At 45.2% G+C, this 26,795-nt stretch overlaps 3 protein-coding genes across 4 annotated transcripts; 2 read left to right on the top strand and 1 right to left on the bottom strand.

The window, feature by feature from the left end:
- Window positions 1-155: 155 nt before the first annotated feature.
- PMPCA (peptidase, mitochondrial processing subunit alpha) lies at window positions 156-6,541 on the bottom strand. Its single transcript, XM_072025343.1, has 13 exons — window positions 6,406-6,541; window positions 6,114-6,304; window positions 5,710-5,789; window positions 5,319-5,401; window positions 4,916-5,010; window positions 4,651-4,751; window positions 4,006-4,269; window positions 3,667-3,759; window positions 3,284-3,402; window positions 2,715-2,805; window positions 2,440-2,502; window positions 1,849-1,993; window positions 156-1,512 (listed from the first exon to the last, which is right to left on the bottom strand). The coding sequence occupies exons 1-13, from the start codon at window positions 6,456-6,458 to the stop codon at window positions 1,343-1,345; spliced, it is 1,548 nt and encodes a 515-aa protein (XP_071881444.1). The 5' UTR covers window positions 6,459-6,541; the 3' UTR covers window positions 156-1,342.
- A 25-nt stretch (window positions 6,542-6,566) lies between these two features.
- ENTR1 (endosome associated trafficking regulator 1) lies at window positions 6,567-9,718 on the top strand. 2 transcript variants are annotated; one of them, XM_038164980.2, is made up of 6 exons: window positions 6,567-6,884; window positions 7,170-7,243; window positions 7,543-7,654; window positions 8,259-8,321; window positions 9,023-9,162; window positions 9,532-9,677. In XM_038164980.2, exons 1-6 carry the CDS (start codon window positions 6,633-6,635, stop codon window positions 9,671-9,673), a joined length of 783 nt encoding a protein of 260 aa, XP_038020908.2. In that variant the 5' UTR covers window positions 6,567-6,632; the 3' UTR covers window positions 9,674-9,677. The 2 variants fall into 2 exon arrangements, with proteins under 2 accessions (XP_038020908.2, XP_038020907.2); XM_038164979.2 differs by having other exon boundaries at window positions 6,572-6,884; window positions 9,580-9,718.
- Window positions 9,719-9,958: 240 nt separating this feature from the next.
- Window positions 9,959-25,874, top strand: SNAPC4 (small nuclear RNA activating complex polypeptide 4). The gene is made up of 23 exons (XM_027470742.3): window positions 9,959-10,103; window positions 10,962-10,999; window positions 11,370-11,525; window positions 12,053-12,178; window positions 12,738-12,816; window positions 13,417-13,498; window positions 14,347-14,451; window positions 15,100-15,172; window positions 15,493-15,657; window positions 15,771-15,918; window positions 16,260-16,366; window positions 16,606-16,700; window positions 17,194-17,288; window positions 17,454-17,539; window positions 17,987-18,382; window positions 19,445-19,534; window positions 19,757-19,994; window positions 20,100-20,170; window positions 20,557-20,652; window positions 20,774-20,801; window positions 21,383-23,484; window positions 24,288-24,415; window positions 25,378-25,874. The coding sequence occupies exons 1-22, from the start codon at window positions 9,959-9,961 to the stop codon at window positions 24,402-24,404; spliced, it is 4,638 nt and encodes a 1,545-aa protein (XP_027326543.3). The 3' UTR covers window positions 24,405-24,415; window positions 25,378-25,874.
- The last annotated feature ends 921 nt before the right edge of the window (window positions 25,875-26,795 follow it).

The raw sequence follows: 26,795 nt of genomic DNA on the forward strand, positions 1-26,795 counted from the left end.
GCATGCTAACCCTTTGGGGGACCTTGGGGCATTTTCCTTCGGCTGGAAGAGACGGGTTGGTTTTGCTCAACCCAAGTACCAACGGAGGGCATTTCATCTGCCAGTTCAAGAAACCTCACCCTTCACTGATGAATTTCAGAACTCTGGCTACTTACTCCAGTGACTTCAAGGGCTCTTTATTTTCTTTAAAAACATACACAACAACTGAATGAGACTTCCATACTGTGGGTTCTGTAAGAAGCAACACCTTTTCTTCCAATTGCATAAAGAAAGGTACGGTGATAAAGCAGACCATAGCTGCCTCATAGTGTTCTGCTCCCAATTTAATTGTTCCTTACAAGACACACCGAGCCCGTGAAATGCTGCAATGCAGCTGCCTACATTTTTAAGCCCCTGTATTAAGGGATTATGTAAATCAAAACGTTTTATCTTCTCTCTTCTGGGTCTCCATGCTTCAGTTTGAAATTAAGTGGCAAATATTTGTCCTCTCTTTACGTAACATGATGGCAGTCCCATGGCAGTCACTTTTGGTATCACAAGCTTCCTCAACATTGTTGATCTTAACTGCTAGCTAGCTGGGCTCCATTGCTGCTGTTAAAACTGAAAGATCTGTCTTTCTGCAAGACCTTAAGTTAATCGTATGACAATTTGAAGAAAAGTAGGGTACAAGTTTAAGGTGCAGCAGCAGCGACTCCTTTGAATAACAATTCAGGCATAAAAAACCTTCTACTCTTTTGCATAATTCACTTTCAAGTAACAAGAAAATTACTTTCAGGCTAGAGTGAGTGTCCATGTAGCATTATGTATAGTACCTCCATCTATGAACTCCCCAGGAAGTTATGCTATAGGTCTACTTTCCTCTGAGTTCTAGCAAAGTTAAGTTATTCCCAGACATACGATTTCTTAGAGTATTCCAGAGGGTAAATTACACAGAACTGATCCATGATGTTTGTAACAGAACCTGGACTGCGGGAAACTTGTTGCCTGATTTCAGATGGATAACAACTATTTTCCTAACTCACTTTGACCAAATACTTGTTCCCCTCTGTAACAGCTGTAAATTGTCTCTGAATTCAGGTATGTGAGTCAAGCCTTTTAACAGCAGCCTTCCTCTGGCTCATCCAAAGCCAGGATGGGCTGAGAAGCCCAACGTAACGAGCCCTTCACAGACCAGTGTTCTGAAGCAGCTTTGCTCAGCTGTAGCATAGCTCCATGTTTGCACAGTATGCCTGGAAAGACTGGGGAAGGAGTGGAGTCACAGCAGTATTATAAATCAAAAAAATTTAAAAAAAAAAAAAAAAAAAAAAAGCAAGTCTCTCAGATACATGCAGGATGCGCTGCTTTATCGAAAGAGCCGGTACATCCGAGGAAGTCGCCCATCCTTACTGGAAAGTGCTGCTTGGATGTGTTCATACGTGGGCAGATCTGTTAAGTCACCCAGTGCAGCCACAGCTGGTTTTTTATGAAGCATCTTAGTGACCACTCTTTTGATGTCAGCAGATTTCACCTGACCTGCAGAAAAAAAAGAAAGCCAGAGCTGTGACAACTACATGTTAAATAGCACGAAGCAGCTTTACTATGATGCTGGGTCAGCCCCCTAGCTCAGACCAAATCACTAGCTCTGGACCTTCTCTATCATACTTAGCTTTTTCCTTTCTTCTGACAGAAAAAAAATAAGTATGGTATTGCTTGCAAGCAACTGAGAAGATCAGTTTGAAATATGTATCCAGTCTTTACGCCCCCATGTTTTCTCAGGTGATTCACCACTGCTACAGGAATGTATTTTAAGTTGCCACCCCCAGATTGTACCTACAATTCAATCCAGGCAAGGAAAAACAGTTTACTCACTGATCAGGGCACAGAGCTCGTGAGGTAGTTTCCTTGTGTTTGTGGCCAACACTTGGCGTCCCACATCTTCAAAGATAACAGGCCTAGACTCGAGGTTCATCATGAGCATGGACTTCAGCTGCGTCTTTGCTCGCTCAAGTTCTACCTGTGAATGAGCAGCAAATACAAATGAGTTCAAAGACTGGCCACTGTTCTCTAATACAAGCTACCATCAGTTTCTGAAAAACACGGCGATGGCTGTATTAGTGCCACGTTCTGGTCCATGAAGGAGCTGGGCTTTCTCTTAGACAAGCTGCCTCAGGAAAGGAAAAACAGAAGGCAGCTGACTGGTTAACAGGTAGACTCTTGGCATTAAGAATGAGCAAAAGGCCTTTCCCTTGCCCTAAAAAATAATGCTGTGAAGAGCTACAGAGCACCTAAGAGGAAGGTGCTTGCAGAATTCTTTGTGAATGTTCTGCTAAATTTTCTATGTTCTTTTAAAGTAATACATGAAGTAGCTGATCTACAGAAAAATCATCCCAGCCAAAGCCAACACAATGCACTATTTCAGCTCAAAGACTGCCTATGTAGTCTGCAAGTTAGGCCGCTGACCTCTCCGACTGCTCCTGCCATCAGGATGAATTCTCTCGTGATAATTTCCACCATCTCTCGAACCTAAGAAAAACAGGTATTTGAACAGGTTAGAACAATGATTAATTACTCTATTAAAATAACATAACATGCTCAACATCTAGCTCAATTTCAGAAGAATATAATGTTACCTTCCAATAGTTTTGCAGTGTTTATCTTTAAGTACAAAAGTTCTCACATCCCTGTTTGGTAATAGGCGACGCGATCACTTTCTAAGGATACCTGGTTTTGAATACCTGTTTTGGATCTGCGCTGGCATGTATACACAGGAGACCTGTATCCTCGTAACTGTGGTGGTAAGAAGTTGCATTATACATCCAGTGGTGCCTACAAGTATGCAAACAAAATTTTGAAGTTTAGAAAACAGAACTTAAATGTCAAAGTTACACACACATGGACAGTGAGTCCCCTCTGAGCTCATCTTCAAGATTCTCAGCAGTGCTAGTAGGAACAGTCAGTCCCTGCCTCTGACAATTTCTGCGTGTGTGCTATCTCCTTCCTTCTTGCCATCAGCATCCTTGAGACCAAAAAGTGAAGGATACAGCAGTACTACTGGTACCTAGAGCCAATTCTTTTAATATTCCCTGGTTGAAAGGATGGGTTGGGCTAACAGAGGAATATAGGACTCCTAGTTACTTTTGCCCTTTATTTCACCTTGTCAGAATACCTTCTAAAAAAAATCAGCCCTGCATGTTTCAAGCAGAATAAACTGATGTAAAACTGTCTTTCCCAAGATGAGGCCTTCCATGTCAATCTGCTAGAGAAGACAGTTTCTGCTATTCATTAATCGAGAAGACAAACAAACCTGTTGAGCACATTGAGGTACAGCCGAGTGAACATGCCTTTGCCAGGCCCGCCAGCTGAAAAGGAGCCACCGCCTCCCATCATCATATTTAATACTGCGAAGGGAATGAAGTCTTCCTCCTGAATTGCAACAAGAAATTCAGTCACCCAATAGCAGAGACCAAGCAGGGCTCAAGAGCGAGGGATGAGTAAAGAGAGAAAGAGTCCAAAAGAAACATGGCACAGGAGTGTAAAGGTCAGTGCCTTTATCAAACTGACAGTGAAAAAGCTGCCTGTACACGCGCCATCAGCAGCAAGAGTGCCAACACTTATGTAATGAGAGATCGTAGCCTGGGAGTCTGCAAGTAGAGCAACCGAAACAGAGCATTTCAGGCAGGTACTTACTAAAAATGAGCAGCTTTCTAACCCAATCATAATGTGGGTAAGCTCCGGGATTGGAGTAGGGCCGAGACTCACATCTGACATGTCTTTTTCAACCTGTGTGAAAAAGAAACAAGTTATTAGGAGATTTTCATGTTTTTTTTCTATTCAGCATGATAGATTCATGTTAATTAACCTGTCACCCAGGTAATGGCTACCATGGTCTGTTTGGACTGCATATTCACAGACTACTTCTACATGACCAGTGCGTACTTTTAAAAAAGCAAATCCTACAAAAAATCAATTCAAATCCAAATCTGAACCTCCACCAGGAAGGAAAAGGCCACCTCCACCTTCCGTTACCTTGACGATGCCTCCCGTGTACTGAGCCACCGATCTGTCCACATCCTTGGCCTGCGCGCTGCCCCACACCGGCTCCACGCCCAGCAGGTATTTCTTGGCACACTCCACCAACTGCTCGTGCTCGATTCCCACCCCGGCCAGCACCATCCTGTCGGGCGTGTAGTAGTTGCGCAGGTACGAGTGCAGCACTTGCCGGTCGATTTTGTTAGTGTTTTCCACTGGGCAGAACCTGTTCAGCCCAACTGTATTTTCTCTGTAGGCTGCCTAAAAGGAAACGTAAATTGAAGCAGCAAGTACTGCTTCAGCCCCTCAACCTAAACCCTCCCTTTGTTTTATAATTATGCCTGTTTGAGACATATAAGAGAGGATGGGCTAAGCATCATTTCACTAATACCAGCATAAATCAACATGTTAACCATGGCAAGCTATGGTTAGCTTTAATTTATGTTAAAATCTTACGCATAGAATTGTGATTTCAAAGTGGAGGGAAAACAAAATTTCCCCCTCACTGAAATCTAAGTAACAGAACATCAGTTTTCAAAACAGTTTAAAATAAACTCTGCAGTTAAGAAAAAGCTGAGAAAGTATGCAGCATGTCTCACAGAGGACACTAAACATAACAACATGGACTTTTCAGTGTTTTACCGCGTGGATCATTTCTGTGAGGAGAGGCTCTGGATCAGGCCTCATATTCAAGTCTTCCAGCTCAAACCGTATGGCCATCCGAGTCATCTCAATTTCTTCATCTATAGTAAGAGAGGAAGCAAGAAATCACCACCACCATGCAAAATACTCACTGGTTACAGGAGAGCTCTGAAGCTTCTTGACAAGCACGAACTAATGTACTCTCAAGCCTGCTCAGAGTCCTGCTCTGGGACTCCGTTTTGAGGCAGATGTTGTGTTCTCACACCTGATAACCGGGGCTGCAGTGCCACATCTGCCAGCAAGTTGACCACCGTGTCCAGGCCTTTGGCATCAGCAGAAACAGCGTACATGATGGTGTCCCTGCAAGGCAAGAGGGGTTCTGCACCAGGGAGTCACATCCCAGAGCATTCAGTAAACGTAATTCAGGACACCATTGATAAAGAGGCCACGATGCATCAAGTGCTTTGAAAAGGCAACAGCACTGACTTCTGTTACCCTGCCAGGTTCACTTTTGGGACTTCTTAGCAGTTTTCAGAAACAGGTTTCTGATGCTGAGTACCAAAAAGCAACTTCTACGCTCACACACCAGAAAAAGCAAGGGTTCAGCCACCCCAAACCACCGCGTTACAACCATTAGGGCAACCGAGGATGTAGGAAAAGCCTCATACCTTGAAGCCTGACAATCACAAATGCCCCCGTGCTTTTCCAAGGTGAGGAGAATCTCATCTTTGCTGCCAAACTGAGCTGTGGACTAAGAACAAAGACACCGGTGTTACGGATTAGCAGACTGAGAACTAGCAGCCCTTCGGTATAGCTCAGAACAAACATCTCCTGCTCCATCACAGATGCCTCCTATGTTCTTTATGTCACTAACAAGTCACTAACGTTAGAGATGACAGCATGACAGACTTTCAGTACCATCAGCACCCATTTAAACAAATTAAACCCATGCTGCCACGGTAAGGACAAGCTGCTCTTTCTCCCCTTGCCCTGTCGCTCACACTGCCGGCAGCTTTTGGTATTTCACACAGGGACCCGCACACCAGGCATGATACCCACCGAGAAGGCCAGCTTTTCCAAGAAGTGCGAGATGCCGCTCAGGTACTTGGCCTCGTGCCTCGATCCCGAGTTGATGAGCACTGGCGGGGGAGAAGGCAAGGGGTTAGCGGGGCTTTTACCTCAGCAGCTGCTACGGGAACACCACAGGGGCAGCACAGGGCCTTCGGTGTGGAACAGGACAGCATCCTCCTCCTCCTCCTTCATCCCCACCACCTCCTCCTCCTCCTCCTTCATCCCCACCACCTCCTCCTCCTCCTCCTTCATCCCCACCACCTCCTCCTCCTCCTCCTTCATCCCCCCCTCCTCCTCCTCCTCCTCCTCCTCTTCCTTCATCCTCTCCTCCTCCTCCTTCACGGCCACCACCTCCTCCTCCTCCTCCTCTTCCTCCGCCGCCCCCCACTCACGCCCCACGGTGCAGAACTGCCCGAATTTCCTCTGCGACGCCACCCTCAGCCCGTTCTCCAGCGCCGTCACCCGCGTCTCGAAGCGCTCCCGGCCCTCTGTGGCGGCGAACACCGCCTTGGGCACTCCGGGCAGGGGGCAGCTCAGCGGCACGCCGGGGGAGACGCCGCCCGCGCTGTAGCTCCGGCCGCACCTGCGGGGACAGCGGCAGCCGCCGTGAGGGGACGGCCGAGGCCCCTCAGCGCCGCCTCCCGCCATTTTCTCCCCCCTCTCCCCTCACAGCCCCGCGCTCACCGCCGGGCCGGGCCCCACGCTCCGCGCCTCAGCCAGGCCATGGCGGCCGCCATCTTGCCGTCCCCCTCCGCGCTTCCCTTCCGCCCGGCGCCTCGCCCCTCTCTGCGGGGATTGGTGGAGAGGTTCGGAATGCAGCTGGCGATTGGCTCGCTCGCCGAAGTGGGCGGGGCGAGCGCTGAGGTGAAGCCGCACCCCTCTCCGGGCGCTGCCTGAGGGGGGCTGAGGCGATGGCGGCGGAGCCCGGCCCCGACCCCGGTCCCAACCCCTTCTCCTTTCACGAATTCGTGCGCAGCCAAGCCCGAGGTGCCCGGGGGGGGCTGCTCCCGGCCCCCGGCGACGAAGAGGAGCAGGAGGAGGACGAGGAAGAGGAATGGGGCGGCAGCTACCGGCCCTGCGCCGTGGAGCGGGCCCACCTCGCCGCCGGCCCCTTCTGTGAGGGTCCCCTCGGAGCCCCCCCCCCGCCGCCCGGCTACGAGGAGGTGAGAGCGGCCTCGTCACTGCACAGGTTCATAATTTCACGTAAACAGCGGTTGGCTAATTACACGGATTGTTTGCTGCCTCGTTTCTGTGCCCTGCGGGGTTAGGTGAAGTTAAGTGGCATCGAGAAGGAAAAACTAGGTGTGAAAGTAACCTCGAATGCTGCTTTTTAGCACTAAAGATAAGAAAGTTGAATTATTTCATCTGGTCCTGGCCTTGGAATGTTAGCAGTGTATTAACCCTATTTACGACTGCCCTCATTTCTAATAGGAGCTTTTATTTTTTAGCTAAAAGAAGAGAACGCCAGTTTGAGAAGCAGGATCAATAAGCTTCAGATTCTCTCCGAAACTCAAGCAGACAAGTGCGTAAGCCTACGGTGATAGGGTAGCTGTTTGTTGGGGAATTACCATTATCTAGACCGACTGTGAACAGACGTGCTTTCTGTATGGCCATTGTGCCTTCAGCTGGATAGTTGAAATTACTGCTGATGGATGCTGAACGCAGAAATCCCCTGAGCTACAGCCTGAAGCTGTACTGCTGTGGGAAGACTTAACTTTTCTTATAATGTGGAAGAATTGAGTTTCTTGGTCCTTCCTGAGAATTTTCTTACAAGGGTATTAGATGTTCCAACTGCCTACTGAATGTTCTCTTTATTTTAAGGATGAGGAAACTTGAAAGAAAGCTTGAGGAAAACAAAATTAAAGAAGAGAAAGAAACGCAGGACTTAGAAGCCATGGTGCAGCACGTGGAACAAAATCTCCAGCTGATGACAGTAAGTGGTGGCATCTGCCATAGCAGCAGAACCTTGTTCACACTAGGAAATTCGCAGTTCCACTTCTGTTCTTTCCTCTCCCAGGAGAGCAAGGGAAGCTGAAGTGATTGCTTCACCCATGTGAGCACTAAGTAGTTCTGATGTGGGGCTGTGTTTTTCCCTTATAGCAAGCCTGGGTCCCAGTCTAGAACTCCTTTCATTGCCTGGGATAAGGGAGATCTCTGCAGAAATACCATTTTTTGTATTCATAAGCACCTTCAGCTGCTTTTTTGCTGAGTTCTGCAAATGCCTCCTTTATGAACTAAGAGCAGTTTTTCCTGCTTTCTTATTCTGGGTACATTTTCCTCTAGTCCAATGAAAAAAAAAAGTAATGGTTGGAAGTAAAGGACTGCACTTAATAATGAGAAAGGAGAAACTGGGAGGAGAGGAGGGAGGTGACCGGGTGCACCATCCCCACCTCATAAAGCATTTAGAGAAAGAGGTGCTGCAACACAAACTTACTTACTTTAATTTCTGTGCTGGAATTGCGAATTCCGATGTTCCTCAGGCTGCTTGCTGTGTCCTAAGGCCTGCTGTGGTCTCAGTCATCTTTATTCTCTTCCAGAAACGGGCTCTTAAAGCAGAAAACAGTGCTGCAAAACTGAAACAGGAAAATGCCTTACTGCAGGTACGAAGCAGTTTATCGTTAAGGCCGTGCTGAGCGTACTGGGACTTGGGAGCATCTTGATATCGAGGCTACAAAAGGGAAACTGAGAATTCCTAACTACACCTCATTTTTCCTGTCAAATGTTATAAAAAATGTGCTGGGTTAGAATGCTTAAGCTCTGTGCTGATTGTTAACGTCATTTTTGTGACGTGGTGCTCGTTTTGTGGTGCTATCTTGGAACTAAGTTTTTCTTAAAGAAGTTTTTCTTAAAGAAGTTTTTCTTAAAGAAGTTTTTCTTAAAGAAGTTTTTCTTAAAGAAGTTTTTCTTAAAGAAGTTTTTCTTAAAGAAGTTTTTCTTAAAGAAGTTTTTCTTAAAGAAGTTTTTCTTAAAGAAGTTTTTCTTAAAGAAGTTTTTCTTAAAGAAGTAAGTTTTACATGACGTTCAAATGCAGTTTGGTACTAGGGATGCGTGAAGGCCTGGAGTGCTACAAGGCAAATAGATGTTTACCTGTAGGAAAATGTCTTATGAAGAAGGGAGGGAAATTGGAGAGACGTTACAGCCCTGCGCAGGGGCTCTCAGAGCTGGGAGGACTTTCTCTCTAGGCAGTCTGGCTAAAAATCCGCTCAATACTCACTTCACCCTGCTCACAGCCGAGTTCTGTGGTTATTTTCACATCAAGTGTTTCTTTTTTTATATATTTTTTTAATTTTTCCCTCCCAAGGTTCAGCTGAAGAACTACAAGGCAGAGAACGAAGCGTTGAGGTCGGGGCAGTCGGCGAGCCTGGCTGCGGTGAAGCAGAACGCCGAGGCTGCCTTCCAGAACCTTCTCACGGTCATTGCGAACTCGCGGTCTGCAGTGAGGTGAGGCTCAAAACCAGCCCCTAACACCTCCCACCCCCAAACTGGCATCAGGAGCACCACGAAACCTCCCGGGGTTGGGTTTATTGGTGGGTTGGATTTTAGGATTGAAGCTTGGGGTCTTGTGTGTGCCAGGTGAGCTAGTTAGTCCCTGTTTTTGTTACCTGTGCTTTATTTTTTTTCTGAAAAATGACAAAAAACGCCACCTGGGTGCGTTATCCTCCCCCCTCTAACGTGGTGTTCTCCCCCGCTGCAGGGGGTTGGGTTGGTTTCTTGGGGTCTCATGTTATTGTGCCAGGTGAGTGAGTTAGTCCCTGTTTTTTTTGCTAACCTGTGATTTGATTTTTTTCATTTTTTCTGCAAAATGCTCAGAAACCCCCGCCCTGGTGCCTTACCCTCCTCTCCCATCTCACGCTGCAGGCAGCTGGTGTCGGGAGCGGAGTCGCTGCAGCTGGTGGCCGATCTCCTCAAGTCCATAGACAGCATCTCCGAAGTGCCCGAGGACGGACAGTGAAACTGCCGGGGGTGAACGGGGCCTCGCTGCGGCACTGCGGCCCCACCGGCACCGGGAACGGGACCGGGACCGGGACCGGCTCCTGCCCCCCGCCCTCACCCCCCTCCCGCAGCGGGCGGGCGCTAGGACCCAGCTCTGCTCCGCCTCGCCTCCCATTGGCTGCCCGCTGCCACGTGCCTGGGCTCAGCTGACCGCGGCGCTGACTCCGATTGGCTGACGGGCGAGAGGGGCGGGCCCGGAGCGGCCGCGGCCTGGTCCCGGAGCATTCGGGCTGCGGCCGCCGCCATGTCCGGACGCCCCGCGCCGCCTCCCGGCACCATGGAGCTGGAGGCGGAGCGGGAGAAGATCCGCAGGGAGATCGAGGAGCTGGAGCGCAGCCTGCAGCCCGCCGGCAGCGGGCTGGACGTGTCGGACTGCAGCCTCGGCTCCGGTACGGGCCTCCGGGCGCTCCAGGCCCGCCGTGCCCGCTGGCGTCGGTGCGAGGAGCCGCCCGCACGGGCTCCTCAGGCGGTCCCGGCGGAGGGCAGCCCGCGGGCACCACCGCTCCGCTCGTTTCTGTAACGAAGCCCGCGGCAAACGCTCGAGGGGAGGCTCGGAGAACGGCCCCGACCCCTCCCGGAGGCGTTCAGGCAGGGCACGAGCTGCCTTGTGAAATGCGGCCACCCACCAGCCGCTGGCACGGTTAAACCGGCCGATTCCCCGCTCTCTGAACGGACCACGTGAACCCCACTGCATCATTCCACTGCTCAGCCTGGCTGTGCTTCCTAAAATCATTTTTTCAAAGCAATAAAGGGGGCAAATTAAAAGCTCTGGTGTCAGTACCTCTGGTGGCTGTCACGAATCCTTCACCTCAGTTTTTATAATGTTCCTCCAAAGATGTCAGAACTCCATAGCCACACTGAAGGCAAAACCAGTACTGCTGAACACTGGTGAAAGGTTGCTAGGTGTTCATGGAATATGGGGTTTGTTGGGTTGGAACATGCGCTTGTCTGCACATCCTGAGGCCTTTATTTTACCATGAGGCATGGGACCAAGATGCAGCTTGATTGCTGCTGTAGCCAGCAGAAGCTGCCAATTTTCCTACTCTAGAACCACCAAAAAAAAGTGCATGCGCAGCATATAACTGAACATTTTTACTTGAGGATGTTGGCAATACCTGAAAACCCAAATGCTCATGCATGAGACACTATGTAGTACCTTATTCTGTGTGCTTTACTTGAAAAATCCTTGGTTTTGAAGCTGTGTTTTTCACTGCAGTCGGCGTTTTTGTATTTTTGTTGTCTGACAGATACTGAAGATGACGACTCAGATTCTCAGGAAGAAATGGTAAACATTTTCTCCTTAAGTATGTCTTTCCATCTGTCTACTGAAGGGGACAGGAAGAAAGGGGAAATTTTGCACTGTTCTGAGTAAAGAACAGTTCTTGGCAAGGTTCAGAGTCAAACTTTGGACCAGATAGCATGATGAAGTAATGGACAGAAAGAAAGGGAGCTGGGCAAGGCAGGTAACTCTGCCTCTGGGAGCATTTGAAGCAGCTATCAGGGAGTGACAGGTGCTTCCAATTCTTTTGAGAATCAGTTTTGTGATACAATAGAAGTATTGAGTTACATAAATAATTATCGTGCTGCATACCTGCTTCTGCTCCTCAGAGCAAGCATTTCCCTCTTTTTCCTTTTAATTTTTAAAATGCCTCAAGGAAGTGGAAAAAGAAGACAGTAGTGATGATGATACTGTAAACAGCCTGCCAGAAGATCCAGAAACGTGTCTGCAGATGAACCATGTGTACCAGGAAGTTATCCAGGAAAAGATTGAGGAAGTTGAGCTTCTGATTGCACAAAACAAAGAACAGCAGGTGAGCAAACAGGAGTAAAATGTGCTTTTTTTAGGTTGCTAGCTGTCATCTTCCTCTGCCTCATTCCCAGTAAAACTTTCCACTATGTTAATGTACTGCGGGTATCAGTGAAACTAGCAGTCACAGTCCTTGTTTATGTGCTGGTGTAGTTACCAGCCTGCGTGGACAGGGACAAGGAGACTTGGGTTCATTTTCTTCATGGCAATTCAAACCAGTGTCACCTCAATGGTGACCTCTGGAGTGGCTTACTGAAGATTCCATCTCTTCTTACCATCAGAAATGCTGCCACTGGAGAATGTTTTAGCTATTAAATCAGAATATAGATGTTTCTTTTTATCTTTTTATCTCCATTGTACTGGAGATAAACCTGTGAAGTTCCAAATCCCACTGTTAACACATGCACTAATCTGTAGTCTGGTGCTGCAAATTATCTGAACCCTTCTTGGGATATTTGTGACAGCTCAGCCACTGCTCTCTGAAATCAGGGAATTTAAAGGTACTGACATGGTTTAATTCTTTTATTACAGAAAGAAATCATGTGTGAACTCGATGGCACAAAAACAGCAAAAGCAGCAGATGGTAGAAATCTACCAGCAAATATATTTCTGGGCCATTTTATGAAGCCGTACTTTAAGGATAAAACAACAGGAATTGTAAGTAAATATAACGAGGTTGCAGTGATAGATTTAAATTGTATCTGTGTTGTAACAGTGTTACATTGTAACCTGTAACTATCAGTATCATTTCTGACTTTGCAATCTCTTTTTCCCTCACATGTTGCTTACTGTCCTTTGGAAATGTTTGTCCAACTCATGGCTAGTTGTGCCACCTGAGAGTTCAGAACGATGCCATTCCAGCCATGGGGCAATTGAACGTTGTATTTTTCAAATGTACCAACATGTGTTAAGTCTAATTTAGAATGCTTCTTCAACCAACGGTCAGCTGATGTGAGCAGGCCTGGCATTGAGCTGAGAATGTGCTTTGTAACTGTGGGCAAACTTCCTTCAGTGTCTGCTTATATATTATGTTTTCTGACATATCTGCAAGCTAGTACTAGTAAAGGTGACTGAGCAGTTCTAATGTGGCAGCCTGTGCAAGTCTGAGTTAGCATTCTTTTTTTGCAGTGGCTCATACTAGAGTTCTAAGAAGAATAGGCAAATTTTCTGTGTATCCGACTCTTCTAGCATATCTAACCTTTCTAATGTTTACTAGGGCCCTCCTTCCAATGAAGATGCCAAGGAAAAGGCGGCTCAGGGCATAAAATCCTTTGAACAACTGCTTTCAACAAAATGTAAGGAACCGTACGTGCTGGTCAGCATTCTGCTCTAACAAATGTCTATCTTTGTATCTTTGCTCCCCCCACATCTGCAGTTAAACACCAACACTTTGGGTATTTCATACTTGAATTCACGGAAAGAGTACTTAAAAGAAAATGGGATGCTTTAGGAATTGATTTGCTGAATTATTAATGACTTCGTTCCTTTCACTTGCATTTGTTTTGATGTGTCATTCCATCTCTCCCATGAACACACCAAAAGCAAATGAGACCATGCAAGGGTAGTGCTTAGATGAGAGAAGTTCAGGAGACACTTAAAGCTATGTGGTTACATCCACCTGTGTGGTGATCTTCATTGATGCCTCCTTGGAAGTAAAACTGAGTAAGAGGCTGCCATTTGCCGAGGTTAGACATTGATGTTAGTGGTTTATGTGGGGAATATGATAAATTTACCTAGCTTCTGATAGTTCCTTTGCTGAACAAAATGAATGATGAACTCTTATCAAAGACCTGAGGCATACTTTTAACAGTGATGCTGAAAGCAATGCGTCACTCTTTTTCTTGGCAGTGGTTTTGTACTAATCACTGAATGCTTGATTACTTTATTTTGTCAAGGGAAAAGCAGAGAGAAGGTACTATTGCAGAAATCAGTCGTAAGTGACCGCTTGCAGCGCCTGCTTCAGCCAAAGCTACTGAAGTAAGTACTGTGCAAAAATCCTTTCCCATGACAATGTAACATCTGACATAAGGAGAAAAAATATGTGGACATGATGCTGCCTTCAGCAAGTTCTGTGTTAACTCTGCAATTTCAGTAAGGTTACAAAGCACAGTGGGGATTCCTGGGGATTCTTTACCACTTTGGGGCCTGGGAATTGCAGCAGTGATGCCCTCAGGACATGGAGTTTGGGTACCAGTGCAGAGGATGATGCTGTTGTAGATGGCAGCATCCTCCATTCTCTGTTGCCAGCTATATTATCTGTGTGTTACCTGGTATTGAAGGGTCTTGGACTGTAAAGTTCTGACCATAAGCAAGAGGTTACAGCATTCAGCTTGGACTGTAAACAGTTGATGACTGTGTTGCAGGTAACTGGCAGGTGGAATGGATTTGTTCTGAAGATACTGTAGCATTTTATAGCCATCTATTTCTTCTGTTGACACAGTGGTATAACTTAAAATAGTCTACAGGGCTTGAAGCTGAACTTGATATGTTGCAAGTGAGCCATAACAGTGTGTCCAGTGAGAGATTTATGTGCCTAGAGCTGGTGCAGTCTTGTTTGTTGCTGTTGCAGCCATCGCTGATTATCTCTGTAAATACCAAAATGATTAATCTGAGACCTGTTCTGGGTCAACTGTTTGCATTGAAGCAGTAAAAGTAGGATGAGTTTGCCATGTGGGAAAACTTAGAAGAACAGTTTTGTTTACTGCATAAATAAATTGAAGGAAAGAATGATACTCGTGGGGAAACCACCTTTGCTATGTATCTTCTGATGCCATTGACCTACTTCACATCTAGTCTCAAGTAATGTTGAAAATGTCTTTGAACAGGTTGAGTTACTGGAATCAGAAACTGGAAAAAGTCAAGACTGAAATGGAAAAACAAATCTTGGAAAAGCAAATCAAAGAAGTGGAACAAGAAATAGAGGCAATTAAGTAAGAAGTTACCTTTATATGTTCATGGTGAAAATGCAAATAAGTTCTTGGAGGCTAATTCCTAAAGTTCCCTCCTTCCTTGAGCACTTCTGGTTATGACATTTGGAGAAACCTTCACATAAGCCAACACAAATAAAACTATCAAGTGCCGTTCAAACTCTGCAGAGCTCTCATCTCTACAGCTCTTCACTAAGAATCATGTTTTGGGTGTTGATCTACAAATGTAATATGTACAGCTAGTATAGAGGCACAGTTTGAAATAGTTTTTGTTTTAGCAACAAGGAGACAGAACTCTGCAAATTCTAATAATTCTGAGCTTTTGCTTTCTAAAGCGTCCGGAGGAATTCATTTTGATACTGCGTTTAACTGTTTATCCTGCTAAACTAACATGATCTTGTAGGGGGCTGTTTTTCAACAGTGCATTCCTTATACTTAAGTAAAATTATTTTAGTAAACCCAGTAAGAAGGAAACCTGGTTTGGGGAAAAGTTATGGATGTTAAAGAGCCTGATGCTTTGAGGTAGTCAGGTTTTGTGGAAGTTGATAATAGGTGAGAGGAATAAGATGAAGCAAGGTCAGGCAGAGAAACTGACTGTTCAGTTAACTTTTTAATAGGGCTCTTTCTTTCTCTTTGTATCTTTTGCTTCAGCCAGCTTCCAGAAAGTGACTTGTTAGGAGACAGATTTGACGAGCATGACTGGGAGAAAATTTCAAACATCCATGTAAGTTGGGAGATCGGCTATTTTATTACTTCTGACATGCGTCCCTTATCTTGAGAGAAACTACACCTGAACTGGTGTAGTTTTCACCCTGTTTCCATTATGCACTGCTAGAAGTTGACTGTTGTGTGATTTCAACGTGGCAAGCATGGAAGCATTGGACATTTGTTGTTACTGGTTAAATTTAATATGTTAATTCTGAAAAGAATTAGCAATAAAATATGTAAGGATTAGAAAATATATCCTTTGTATCAGTGTTTGTGTCTTTCCAGTTGTTTCAGTCCCAGCTACAAAACAGAAAAGATTTTTGCTCTCTCTCTTAGTTTGATGGACAACGTAGCTCAGAAGAACTGAGGAAGTTTTGGCAAAACTACGAGCATCCAAGCATCAACAAAAAGGAATGGACAGAGGAGGAAACAGAGAGGCTGAAGAAGATAGCTGCTGAACATGGTTATTTGGACTGGCAGACTATAGCCCAGGAGTTGGGGGTAAGGCTGTGATACTGGAAACGAGGTGAAAAATCTTGCTTTTTTTTTCTTCTTGCTTTTTGTCCTCATAAATATCCATTTTTCTAAGTAGCTTTTGTTTTTATTGCATTAAGACAAACAGGACAGCTTTCCAGTGCTTGCAGAAGTATCAAGCCTATAACAAAGACTTGAAAAGGAAAGAATGGACCAGAGAAGAAGATCTGATGCTTTTAGAGCTTGTTCAAGAGATGAGAGTAGGAAGTCATATCCCATACAAGAAAAGTAAGTGATGTACAAATAAAACGTTTTCCATTCATGTGTGAGGGTTAGTTGTTGTTTGTTGTTTTTGTTTTCCCAGGCTTGTGTGTATTAATACTTCTGCATGCTAGAGCACCCAGCCTGCTCTGATTGGAAGAATTAGTAAAGTTTTATTTCCTATGAGTGCTTACATTTCCACAATAGTCACAGTTCTGTGTTTTTATCCTACGTTTGTAGCCTGTTACCTAAATAAGGTACAGAGTGCCCAAAGAAGGGCAACAAAGATGGTGGAGGGTCTAGAGAACAAATTTTATGAGGAGTGGTTAAGAGAGCTAGGGTTGCTTAGCTTTTCTTTGCATTTCTAGTTGCTTATTACATGGAAGGAAGAGATTCTGCCCAGCTGATTTACCGATGGACCAAGAGTGTGGACCCCAGTTTGAAAAAAGGACCCTGGACACCGGAGGAAGATGCTGTAAGCTCTGTTCTCTGATTCCCTAGAATTGCAGGGTACAAAAATGGAATGGTTAGAATGTTAGAAATTTTTATACACCTGACCTTTAATAGTGGCACACATGGAATTTGAAATGGATTAAGATGGGCACTTTACAAGTCAGAGGGCTTAGGAGCTCCCAAACACTTCTGAGACTTGCAATAGATAATAAGACTATTACTGATGAGAGTTTCAACTCATTCTTTGTGTGATTAACATAGATGCTGTTGGCTGCAGTTAAGAAGTATGGAGAGCGTGACTGGTACAAAATCCGGACGGAAGTACCAGGCAGGAGCGATGCTCAGTGCAGAGATCGGTAAGTACACTAGAGGAAACAACTGTTCTTTCAAGCTTATTATCCAGAGATAAGCAGAAGTAGGGAATGTTTTTGTCCCAAACAATCCAAAGTTGTCCTGAAACCTGAGCGAGTGCATGTAGGGAGGAAAGGTTGTCATTCGTGTATTGCCTGTGTAGCTGTGAACGTTACCTAGTCAGTCACTTCCTGTAACTGACACCAATACTGCGAGAGGTGCTGAGCCATCTTCAGCATTGGACCCAACTGCAGGAGGCTTAGAGTGCAGCATGTCATAATTTCAGTGATGTTTTACACCTGCTCATTTTAATTTTTAATTGTGTGGTTTGATGTTTAGAGAACAAAGAGATCATAGCCATGCTGTATGAAGGGAGTAGGAATGGGACCCCTTAGAAAATCTCATAATGATGCTGTGTTTTTTAGCCTCAGACTATGCAGTAATGATCGGAACTGTACAAACAAGGCTGAATGTTCCTTTAATGTTTTTATTTTGAAGGTACTTAAAAGCATTGCACTGCGATGTAAAGAAAGGCAGGTGGAGTTTAGAGGAAGAGGAACAACTAATTGATCTGGTGCAAAAGCATGGCCTGGGTAGGTGTGGCTGTGGATTAACCTTCAAAAGCTTAGAGAAGCAAGCATTATTTAGTAATTTACCATTTAAATTTGTTTTTTTATTTTAAGTGGCTGACAGAAGCAGGCTCTGCTTCATCCTGGTGATTGCAAGCTTCCATATGCTCTGCTCTTCATCCTTTTTAGGTCACTGGAGTAAAATTGCTTCTGAGTTGCCTCACCGGACTGGCTCCCAGTGCCTAAGCAAGTGGAAACTCATGATTGGGTCTAAGGTACTGTACAAAATCCTGTTATGTCACAGTCCCATTTATCTTTTTAATTAAGAGCCTCTAAACTAAAAGTGAAAGTATGTGAAATTGATACCAAAATTGACTTTGATTTCATATGATCAATTTTATCAATCATTTAATTAATTTTATTGCCTTGAAATTCCCACAAGGATGGCATAAACTTACGTTTTCTTATAGGTACATCATGAGTTGCCAGGTTTGGCACAAAGCACTCTTAGGAATATTGTGGTTGCTTAAAACCATGTTAAAAACACTGTCATGTTTCCATTGTCAAAGCACCAGCAGGTGCTGCTGCACACTCCATTTGGAAGCCACACGCTTCTGATAGGATACTGCCCCACAAAACTTTTTAACTTACTGATTTGAGAGATTTGCAAGTCAGGGAGGAACACTGGCTAAAACTTGTCTGTGCTCTTTTTGACTAAGTAGAAAAGATCAAGGCCAGCAAAACGGCGACATGTAGAAGAAGAGAGTACCAGCTGCTCAGACAGCAGCAGCGAAGACATAGAACTGGACTTAACAGACAGTTCAGAAGAGGAGATAACAAAGAAGGAGGAGTGTGCGTTTCCCAGCATTGATTTGTGGATTCCAACACAGTCAAGTACACAGGAGACGAACAAAGGAAGATACCAAACTTCATCCCTTTTCTCTTCCATGAGTGCTAATGCAAGGACCAGTAACAGTGAAGTTCCACGTGTACTGTGTGATGGAGGCAAGGACGGAGTCGCTGATAAGTCTGCAGAACTGAACACCATCCTGAGGGGCATTGCACGCCCACATTCAACAGACATCACTGTGACAAATCCAGTAGAAGTAATTAACAAGGTGAATCCTGGGATCCTCAGTCTGGTTTTGATGGAATTTCAGCTTAGATCAGAAATTGCCAGGAAGTACATTCGCTGCAGTAAAGAGAACAAGTAATGAATGATAAGTAGATGATAAAATCTTTCTTGCACCTCTGTTAGTTGGTTTCTTGTTTTACCATTGGGGGGTGCTATTGGAAACTGAGCTGTGGGATTAAACGAACTTCTAGCAGTGCTCTCCCCTGACCCTGTATCATCTAGAAAACAACTGTGCTCTTTCCTACCCATAGTGTTAGAGAAACAAAACTTTTTCCATATTTTTCATAAAACAGAATTGGCTGGTGAATTGTGATTACTCTCTCTACCTAGACTAGAGTGCGTAGACTTAGAGTTTGTAAGAACTCAGTTACCTGTGCATCTGTCTCATTCTGAGTTTAGTTTTCATCCCAGATCAGACACTGAAACAGTATAAACCCTCCTTGCACGATTTTGCAGAAAAATACTCCTTAGTAAAATACTAAATGTCAAAACTACAATTCTTAACACAAGAGAAAATATTTTTGCCTAAGTGAACTTAAATAGCATGTGCCTCCCTCAGCTGCAGGGACAATTGCACCGAAGACAAGTTTGTTGGTTACAGAAGTGGTTATGGTATGCGTGGTTTGTAAATGCTTGTCTGATGTAATCAGTCTTTTGATTTTGATTGCAGATAAGGCATGATTTTTTTGACCAGAAATTTAGGGAAGAGTTGCTGACTTTTTTTCAAACTTCTCACTATTTCTTCCCTTGTACTGTTAAGCCAAAAAAAAATAGAAAGAGAATAATCCAGTACATTTTGGATGGGTTTTTGTGGATACTTCATGCTAAACCTTAAACAAAATAGACATTTGGTATTGTGGTAACACACAAGGACGAAAAGATAAGGTAAAGATCTGCACTTTGGGGCTGATCTAATATACTACAATATTTTCAGTAGCAGAAAAGTTGAAAACTTTTGTACATTTTGTGTGTAATGTCGGCACAAATAATTTTCTGTGGGATACTTTCCATTACACTCTTTCTTTTGTACTCTTTTTTTTTAAAGGCTTCCAGATGTGGAAAGCAAGTGCTACGGGTTACCCTGGAAGATGTGAGAAGAGTATTAAGAAATAACACGTGCTATCAAATGAAACTTGTAAGTGCCTCTTGTCTTGTCTGCTCCTGTGATGTGTGCACTGCCAGGCTGTATTTAGTGGAAAATAAGCATAGAATCACAGATCTTACCTCACTGTAGTCCCGAGAGGGAAAAGGCTGTGGTCTTTTTTTTCATAACTACCTTGTGAATAGTTTGTTACGGGACTAACTTTGCTAGAACCTACCAAATTGGGATTGTAATTATGTGTTTATTCATGCACAGCAATCAAAGATGGTAAAACCTTTTTCCACTGGTTTAACAAAAATGTCTGGAGCTGCTACGTCTGCTGATCAGAAGCTTCAGGGGCTGCAGCTGAAGAAAAGTTATCGTCAAAAGAGAGAGCGTTTGAAAAGAATAAACCTTGACAGAAAGCTTCTGATGGCTGTGACACCTTGGGTGGGCAACGTGCTGCTGCCTTGCACCTTGCAGACTGGGAAGATGGCTTTTCATCAGACAAAAGGTAGTGGTAACCCATCAGGGACAGCACTCTCCTACTCTCTATCCTTGTTTCTGATATCTTCTAAGTGAGCACCCAGCTGATTTTCATCTTGGGCTCTTTTTCTAGCTTATGCTATTCAAGAGAAGATGAAGTCAATCAGTCTCTCGAGCACTCCCCTGTTCACGCTTTTCATTCAGGTAGGTTTTACTGTCTTCATAGCATCCACTTTTAAACAGTGGTGATCTTTTTTTGTATTTGATACCTAAATAAAAGGTTTATCTTTGCTCCTTAAATTACTCATCTGATTATTGGGTTAATCTACTCTCATGGCTTACATATGATGTGTACTACATTCTGTGTCCACTCTAATACCGTCAGGATTTTTTTTCTATAACTGTGAAAATGTGCCCAGAATCTTTCACGTAAAGCCTTCCCTATCTATCTTAGATTGGCACTGGCTCTACCAGAGTATTTTTGTTCTGAATCAAGTTCTGAATAAGAGTTGGACTTGATGATCCTTAAGGGTCCCTTCCAACTCAGGATATTCTATGAATCAAACTTTTATGAATTTCTTATCTTGCAGCTCTTCCAGATTGATACCAATGGTTGCATGAAAGTTATTCGGGAGGGAAGACTAAAGCAGTCAGAGCTGAAGGCTAATGCAGCGGGGCCTCAGCAGGTATTGTGCATCACATTTCAAAGCTTTTCCTACTGGTGTCTTGACTAAAGTAGATGGTTTTCAATGGCTGTGCTAAGTGCTACTATAGCTCAAGTATAATTTAATGTATTTTCTTTGGCAGGCTTCCCAAAATGTGGAGACTTCTTCAGGTACGTACCAGAATGTTTATTTTTATGATATGCAAGAACTTTCACTTAATTCATCGCTGCTGTGTTAATGACTAATTTAACTGAAGGAGAACTGGAACAAAACGACATTGTCTTACTCATTTTTGGTAGCTCTTGGATATTTCAGTTATTGGCTAAATGTGTTGCTTTTGGTAAGGAATGGCAAAAATACTGAAGGGCCAGGGGACCAGTGGCTTTGTGCCTGTCTGACAGTCTGTAGATTATCACTGTTAAACTTTTCTCAAGCAAGATGCTGGCTGTGGGCTGGAGTAAACATGCTGGCACCAACCAAAAGCCCCATTTATTGTCATCACCCTGGCTGATGTGCAGTGCCTGTGTTGCACTGCCCAGCACGGTTCCTCCTGTGCAGTGTTAAGGTACATTTCTAACCCGTCTGCTGGTTAAATAAATACTACAGCGTTGGAGGAACTTTCACAAGCAGAAACTTTGCTACTTCCTGTGCTGGGTACTTGATGCTTAATAGCTAAGGAATGGCTTCTAAAGCCTTTTTCCTTTTTGAAGACACTGAAATGTTTTCCCCCCCTTTCTTTACTCCTCTACAGGCAGTTCATCACAACCGTATACTCAGAGGAACTCCCAAAGGGGCGTCCCAAGGAGTGCTGTCAGAAGACCTGTTGCCTTAAAAGCAAGGGAGACTTCTGCTGCTGGTCTTCAGAGCAGCGCTCCTGTTCTTGCCATGCAGGTGGCTCTTCCAGCCCAGGCACAAAGGCAGAAACCTAAAACTGTCTCAGAACTGCTGAAAGAGAAGCGGCTAAGGGAATCCCAGGCCAAGGCAGCTATGCAGAGAACAGTATTTATTGCCCCACAGGTGTTGGTTCCAGGGCCTTTGATAATCCAGCAGCCACCGCAGCAAATTGTTCCCTCTGCACAGGCAGGGAGCACACCTGGAGCAGTTGGTTGTGCAAACAGCGACGTCCGGTTTGCACCAGCTCAGCTTCCAGCTTTTACTTCTGTTGCAGGCTCAACTTCTACCACCACTGTGGTTGAAAACCATTCCTCATCAGTACCCAAAACCGGGGAGAGCTCTGGTTCCTCAGAAGGACCAAAAGTACAATCCGATAAGGAACTAAATGAGCAAGCTCCTCAAAGGAGCCCTGAAGGAGGTGGTTTTCCAGGCCTGAATCCACCTGGAGCAGAGCAGGCCTCGAATCAAGGAGGGTGCAACGGTCAGGTCCTGGCTGGTAGCTCAGTTCCAGTAGTGCTGCAAAATCAAGCTTTTGTGCCTCGTCAAATTGCAGTGGTGCCTGTTGGTGTGGAGTCTGGCAGCAACAAACTGTCTCTTCCCACACCACTTCCCTGTGACCCGAACGGTAACGGACCACAGCAGAGGCCAGGCAACTTCTTGCCTGCTCTTGTAGCTCCACAAGCCGGCTCCCGTTTGGTTCCCAGCAGCGTGGTGCCTTTCACCTGGGTTGTAACGCCGCAGGCTTTGCTCCCCACCTCTGTGCAAGCTGTTGTGGGTGTTCCCCAAGGACTGCCAGCTGCTGCTGTGAAAAGTCAAAGCCAGGCAAGCGTGATGTCTGATGGCAGTGCTTTAGGAGTGGCTCCTGTACCAGCGGGAGCAAATACGCCTCACCCTAGCAGCACAGAGACAAAAGCACCAAGTTCCCAGTTAGCTGAAGGGGTACCACTGGGAAAGGCAACCCTTGAAAACCATTCTGTGAGTCTCCTACCTGTCACCTCAGCCAATCCTGCGTGCAGCACACCCACTGTTTCTTCTGCTGATGCTTCCTCCAAGACTTCTGACTGCTCTGCAGCTCAGCATTCTCCTCCAGCTGATGCACCAGCCCTGCGTGCTGCGCTGCTGCCCCAAACACAGCTACCTGCAAGTACTGCAGGGTCTGATTCCCACTGTGCAGCAAGTTCTGTTAGCTCAGAGAAGAACCAGGACTCCTCTACACCAAACGCATCATCTTCCAACCCAGCCATCGTTACAGAAGGGGCTGTGCTCCAGCCGAGAGACCCAGCTCCTCCTAACGACATCCCAAAGAACTCGGAGGGTTTTGCTGCCCGAGTGTTGAAACCCAGACCTATTGCCTCCAAACCACCCGCTACGCAGCCTGCTGGGGGTCCGCCCCAGCCAACCACTTCTAGTGCAGGAAAAACTCAGCTCGACTTCAGCCTGATTTCCCTTGAGGATGAGGAGGTGGTGAAAGAGTGGCTGAGCGGGGAGCAGGGTGTCCAGGTACCGCCACTGCAAACCAGGTTGCCTTATTTCCCACCTTTCCTGTGCAACTTAAAAACCCTCTCAAGGCTGCTTCTGCAGAAGGCGGCTCTGGAGAAGCAAGCAGCGTGTCTTCTGCCTTCTGATGGTAGTCGGGATGAGGGCGCTGGGGTTGATTTGCGTGCCATCACGGAACTGGTGCATCAGAAACTGGGCGATGACCCTGCTTTTCTCCTCCTGAAAGCCAGATTCCTGGCGGCCTTCACGCTCCCTGCTGTGCTCGCCACTCTGTCTCCCCCAAAAGTGGTGACAACTCTGTCAGGCAGCAGGAAGCAGGATGACGAGAGTGATGAAGAGGAGTGGCAGAGTGAGAACGAAGTGTCAGAGGAAGAGAGTTCTGGCAGTGAATTAACAGGCGTGCAGTCGGATGGGACAGGTGGTGAGGAGCCAGGAGATGAAGATGCCGATTTTCCGAACGAGGTAAAGCAGAGGTGCCAGGTACCGAAAGTGGGAAGTTACTGCCAGCTGAGCATTGCTCCCACTGGAATCTAGGGGGAAACTCCCCCTGATCTTAAGCGTAGCAGAAATGTGGTCATCTTGAGTAAGCAGAGCTCTGCACCCGATAACAGCAGCTCTCTTGTTTGGCTGTGAGCCTTTGGTCTTCACAAAGATAAAGGCCTCGCTCCTGTACTTTTTAAATCAGGCCCTTGATTTTCATTGTCTCCATTCTTCAAGCCCCTGTAACATAAGGGAACTTGCATGTTTGTTCCTGTTGCTGTTTAATGTTTTCCTCCCAAATTATTTGATGTGACTAAAGGTTATTGGAGTATATGGATTGATCTCAGCCATGATACCAACCAAAAATCACTCTTTTTTAATTTTTTTTTTAATTAAATCTGTTACTGCCCAACACTGTTTCTTACAGAACATGCCAGGAAACTGTGTAGTTCAAACTTGCATTTCAATAAATTGTGACTCCAAACCAGACAAAAGAAACGTTAATGAAGATGAACAAACAAGGTCACTAGCTGTTTCTACAGAAAGATGACAAAGGTGCCTAAAAACCAGCAGTTGTCTTTCTGAAAAATGTATGCATTTGGATGTTTTCTGCTACCTGTGGTCACGGTAACCTAACAGTGTGCTCCATGCTTAATTTTGAGTGTAAATGGAATATTCTGGAAATCTTGCTGAGCTCCCTAAAATAAAAAGATGGGTTGAAGGGGCTGAATATTATGCTGGGTCTTGCGTTAGTGTGCACATAGTCTGTTCTGCTTACCTTGCAGGGCATGGGAGCTGAAGAGATTGCACAATCTGTCTCGGGCTCCTACACGGATGTGACTGATGCCAGCGCTCCTCAAATCAGGAGGAGTTCCCGCCTCAGGAAAAGGAGAAGGACGTGAGAAGGAAACGGGTTAGTAATCGTTCTGTGAATCTTGCCTTTCTTCTCTTCGAAGGGAGAACCTGAAATACCTTCGTCTGTGGCACAGCTCAGACAATGAATCATGACCCTAGGAGCGGATGGGTTTGACTTCCCTTCCCTTAGCACAGAGTTCTGCAATCATATATTAAGACATATTAAGTCACGTATATTCTGTGACTTTCATGGGGAAAAGGTGATGTCTGCATGATAAAACTATATATAAATGCTGTAAAGTTCAGGCATTTGGCAGCCTTTTAGACCTTGCTGCTGCCTATTAGTATTATACCTGGTGAGTAGGTACAGATGAGGCCAGAGACTTGGCTGCTAAGGTGAGGCCAGTGTAAGAATAAAGGGTCACAGTTGGGACAGGAAGGCCTGGGCAGCTGCTGCTGATGGCGTGGATTTGTGTGTGGGAGCACTAAACACTTGAAGCAGAAGCCGAAGTAAATCCTTGCTGTGGGTTGCAGCAGGCTAGGAGCAGGATGTCCTCGTTCTGTGTTGTGAGGCTGTCCTGGAGGTCTTGGGCAGGCAGCCTCAGCTTTTTGCACAGTTTGGTGCTCTCGGTTGCCTGGCTTGTGAGTCTTTAAGAGGAGGTGAGGAATAGGATTAAAAGATGGTGGGAAGCCAGGGCTTAAGACTGGTGGATTCATCATTGCAATTCATCTTTGAAGCTTCATAGCTGAAAAACTTTCTCCTCCCATACAGTTCCATTTTCTCTGTGTATACTGGAGTAGCTCCTGTAGGGTACGAGTGTGTGATGTTTTAATGTGTTGAGGACCAAATGAGTGTGAACGGTGTTTGATTTGCTTGCTTGTTGGCTGAGATTGTTGATTTTTTTTTTTTTTTCCCTTTTTCCTTCTCCTTTAGAACTAGGTTCAGAAACTCCAAAATGTTATCTTCCCTATTTAAAACAAGTCCTGTGACTAACTGGAGTTGTTTGTGCTCTGTTACAGGAGTCACTTGACTGGGGTCTGCCTTGTTCCATGGCAGTAGGAGATACTCTTTGCACTATTCACTTTTAATGCTTCCAACAAACTGACCACACAGACCTGGGGAAGAGAGGAAAATTGCTGGAGTGGTTTCCTCATCGCCTAACAATGTCTTCTTGTTTGGACAAGTTGCAAATAATGAAGCCAAACTGCTGGAGGGAAGGCTTTGAGGCACAGAGCGATTCTGTTCTCTTTCAGCACCTGCCACAAATGCTGTGGGGAGGGATTGCTGGAGACCTGGGGTAGCCAGCAAGGATGGTTATTTATTTCCTTTTTGTGTTAGCCCCTATTTATGTGAATGTTTATCTGTATTCAGAGTGTGATCCATTAGATGTTTTAGTGCTGTGACAGTGTTGTTTGACAGCTGACTGAATACTGCTGAATAAGCAGCAGGTTAATTTTGTATCAAATGAGCCTTGAATATTTGTTGAAATACAGATATTTTATTTTTCTCACTTAAACTATTGATGTCTTCTGTGTTTTTTATGGTAAATAATGTCTGTGTGAGTGTGATTGCTAATGAGAAAAATGAAGTCTGAAAGCCACACGAAAGAAAGCCAAGGAGAATGTGGGAAATGAATATGCATGCAGCTAAAAATGCAAGATTGAATTATGCTTGGATTCTTTCCTGATTCTTCCCCAGCCTGCCCCATACAGCCATCAGCAAATCACTTAACAAAAGCTCGTTTCCTCATTCATAAAACAGTAATTTCTATCATATAGAGAGGTTTAAGGCTAGCTGAGTCAAAGCTGGTAAAAATCTAGTGGGAAGCTGCTACAGAAAGCTTCCTTGCGCTGTGCCTGGCAACATTTCCCAAGAGCTTAGTGGTGAGTTCAGTGTGCTGTGAGCTAAAACTTTCCTTTGAGGGCCCTTTTGGCAGAGCTGGGGCTGGACAGGCCGTGGGGGTACTGAGGTCTCTGTAATTGCGTGACACTGCGGAATGGGAGGAAGCATTTTGAAATAGCTTTCCTCTTGCAGCGTGCTCTGTCTTCCCCAAGCTGATTATAGGTAACATTTTTCCCAACAAATCTATGTGGCAGATTGATCAATCAGCAGACATTCTGTTTACTTCTATTATTTGTGCCCTTGCTAAATAGAGGTACTGCATCTTTTGGAGTGTAAAGCTAATTTAATGTCTACCAAGAAGCTCAGGGTTATAGAATCTGAGCATCTCTCTTCCGTTCTGAAGGAAAACATGCAGAAACTCTCCTGGAATTTAGCAGAACAACGAGTGGAGTGGGAAGCTAATGGGAAAATGTGTCATGCTGCCATGGTATCAGAGCGAGTACATGCTCAAGGCTTTTTTAAAATGGGCTGTTAGTGAGTTTTTGGTGCAGCTACAGTTCTAGGATTGTAGGAAGGGAGGGGGACAGTCACAGGT

This window comes from Anas platyrhynchos, chromosome 18 (assembly GCF_047663525.1).
Source record: "Anas platyrhynchos isolate ZD024472 breed Pekin duck chromosome 18, IASCAAS_PekinDuck_T2T, whole genome shotgun sequence".
NCBI classification, from domain to species: Eukaryota; Metazoa; Chordata; class Aves; order Anseriformes; family Anatidae; genus Anas; species Anas platyrhynchos.

What these genes read in the sequence shown, in the direction of transcription:
- PMPCA (XM_072025343.1), bottom strand. Translation starts at nt 6,458, where the DNA reads ATGGCGGCCGCCATGGCCTGGCTGAGGCGCGGAGCGTGGGGCCCGGCC. An exon ending in TCACAGAAATGATCCACGCG is followed by an intron (nt 4,270 to 4,650) that starts GTAAAACACTGA and finishes GTTTCCTTTTAG; the next exon opens with GCAGCCTACAGAGAAAATAC. An exon ending in CGAGCTCTGTGCCCTGATCA is followed by an intron (nt 1,513 to 1,848) that starts GTGAGTAAACTG and finishes TTTTTTCTGCAG; the next exon opens with GTCAGGTGAAATCTGCTGAC.
- SNAPC4 (XM_027470742.3), top strand. Translation starts at nt 9,959, where the DNA reads ATGTCCGGACGCCCCGCGCCGCCTCCCGGCACCATGGAGCTGGAGGCG. An exon ending in GGACACCGGAGGAAGATGCT is followed by an intron (nt 16,367 to 16,605) that starts GTAAGCTCTGTT and finishes TGATTAACATAG; the next exon opens with ATGCTGTTGGCTGCAGTTAA. An exon ending in GGCTTTTCATCAGACAAAAG is followed by an intron (nt 19,995 to 20,099) that starts GTAGTGGTAACC and finishes CTCTTTTTCTAG; the next exon opens with CTTATGCTATTCAAGAGAAG.
- ENTR1 (XM_038164980.2), top strand. Translation starts at nt 6,633, where the DNA reads ATGGCGGCGGAGCCCGGCCCCGACCCCGGTCCCAACCCCTTCTCCTTT. An exon ending in TCCGAAACTCAAGCAGACAA is followed by an intron (nt 7,244 to 7,542) that starts GTGCGTAAGCCT and finishes CTTTATTTTAAG; the next exon opens with GATGAGGAAACTTGAAAGAA. An exon ending in AGGAAAATGCCTTACTGCAG is followed by an intron (nt 8,322 to 9,022) that starts GTACGAAGCAGT and finishes TTCCCTCCCAAG; the next exon opens with GTTCAGCTGAAGAACTACAA.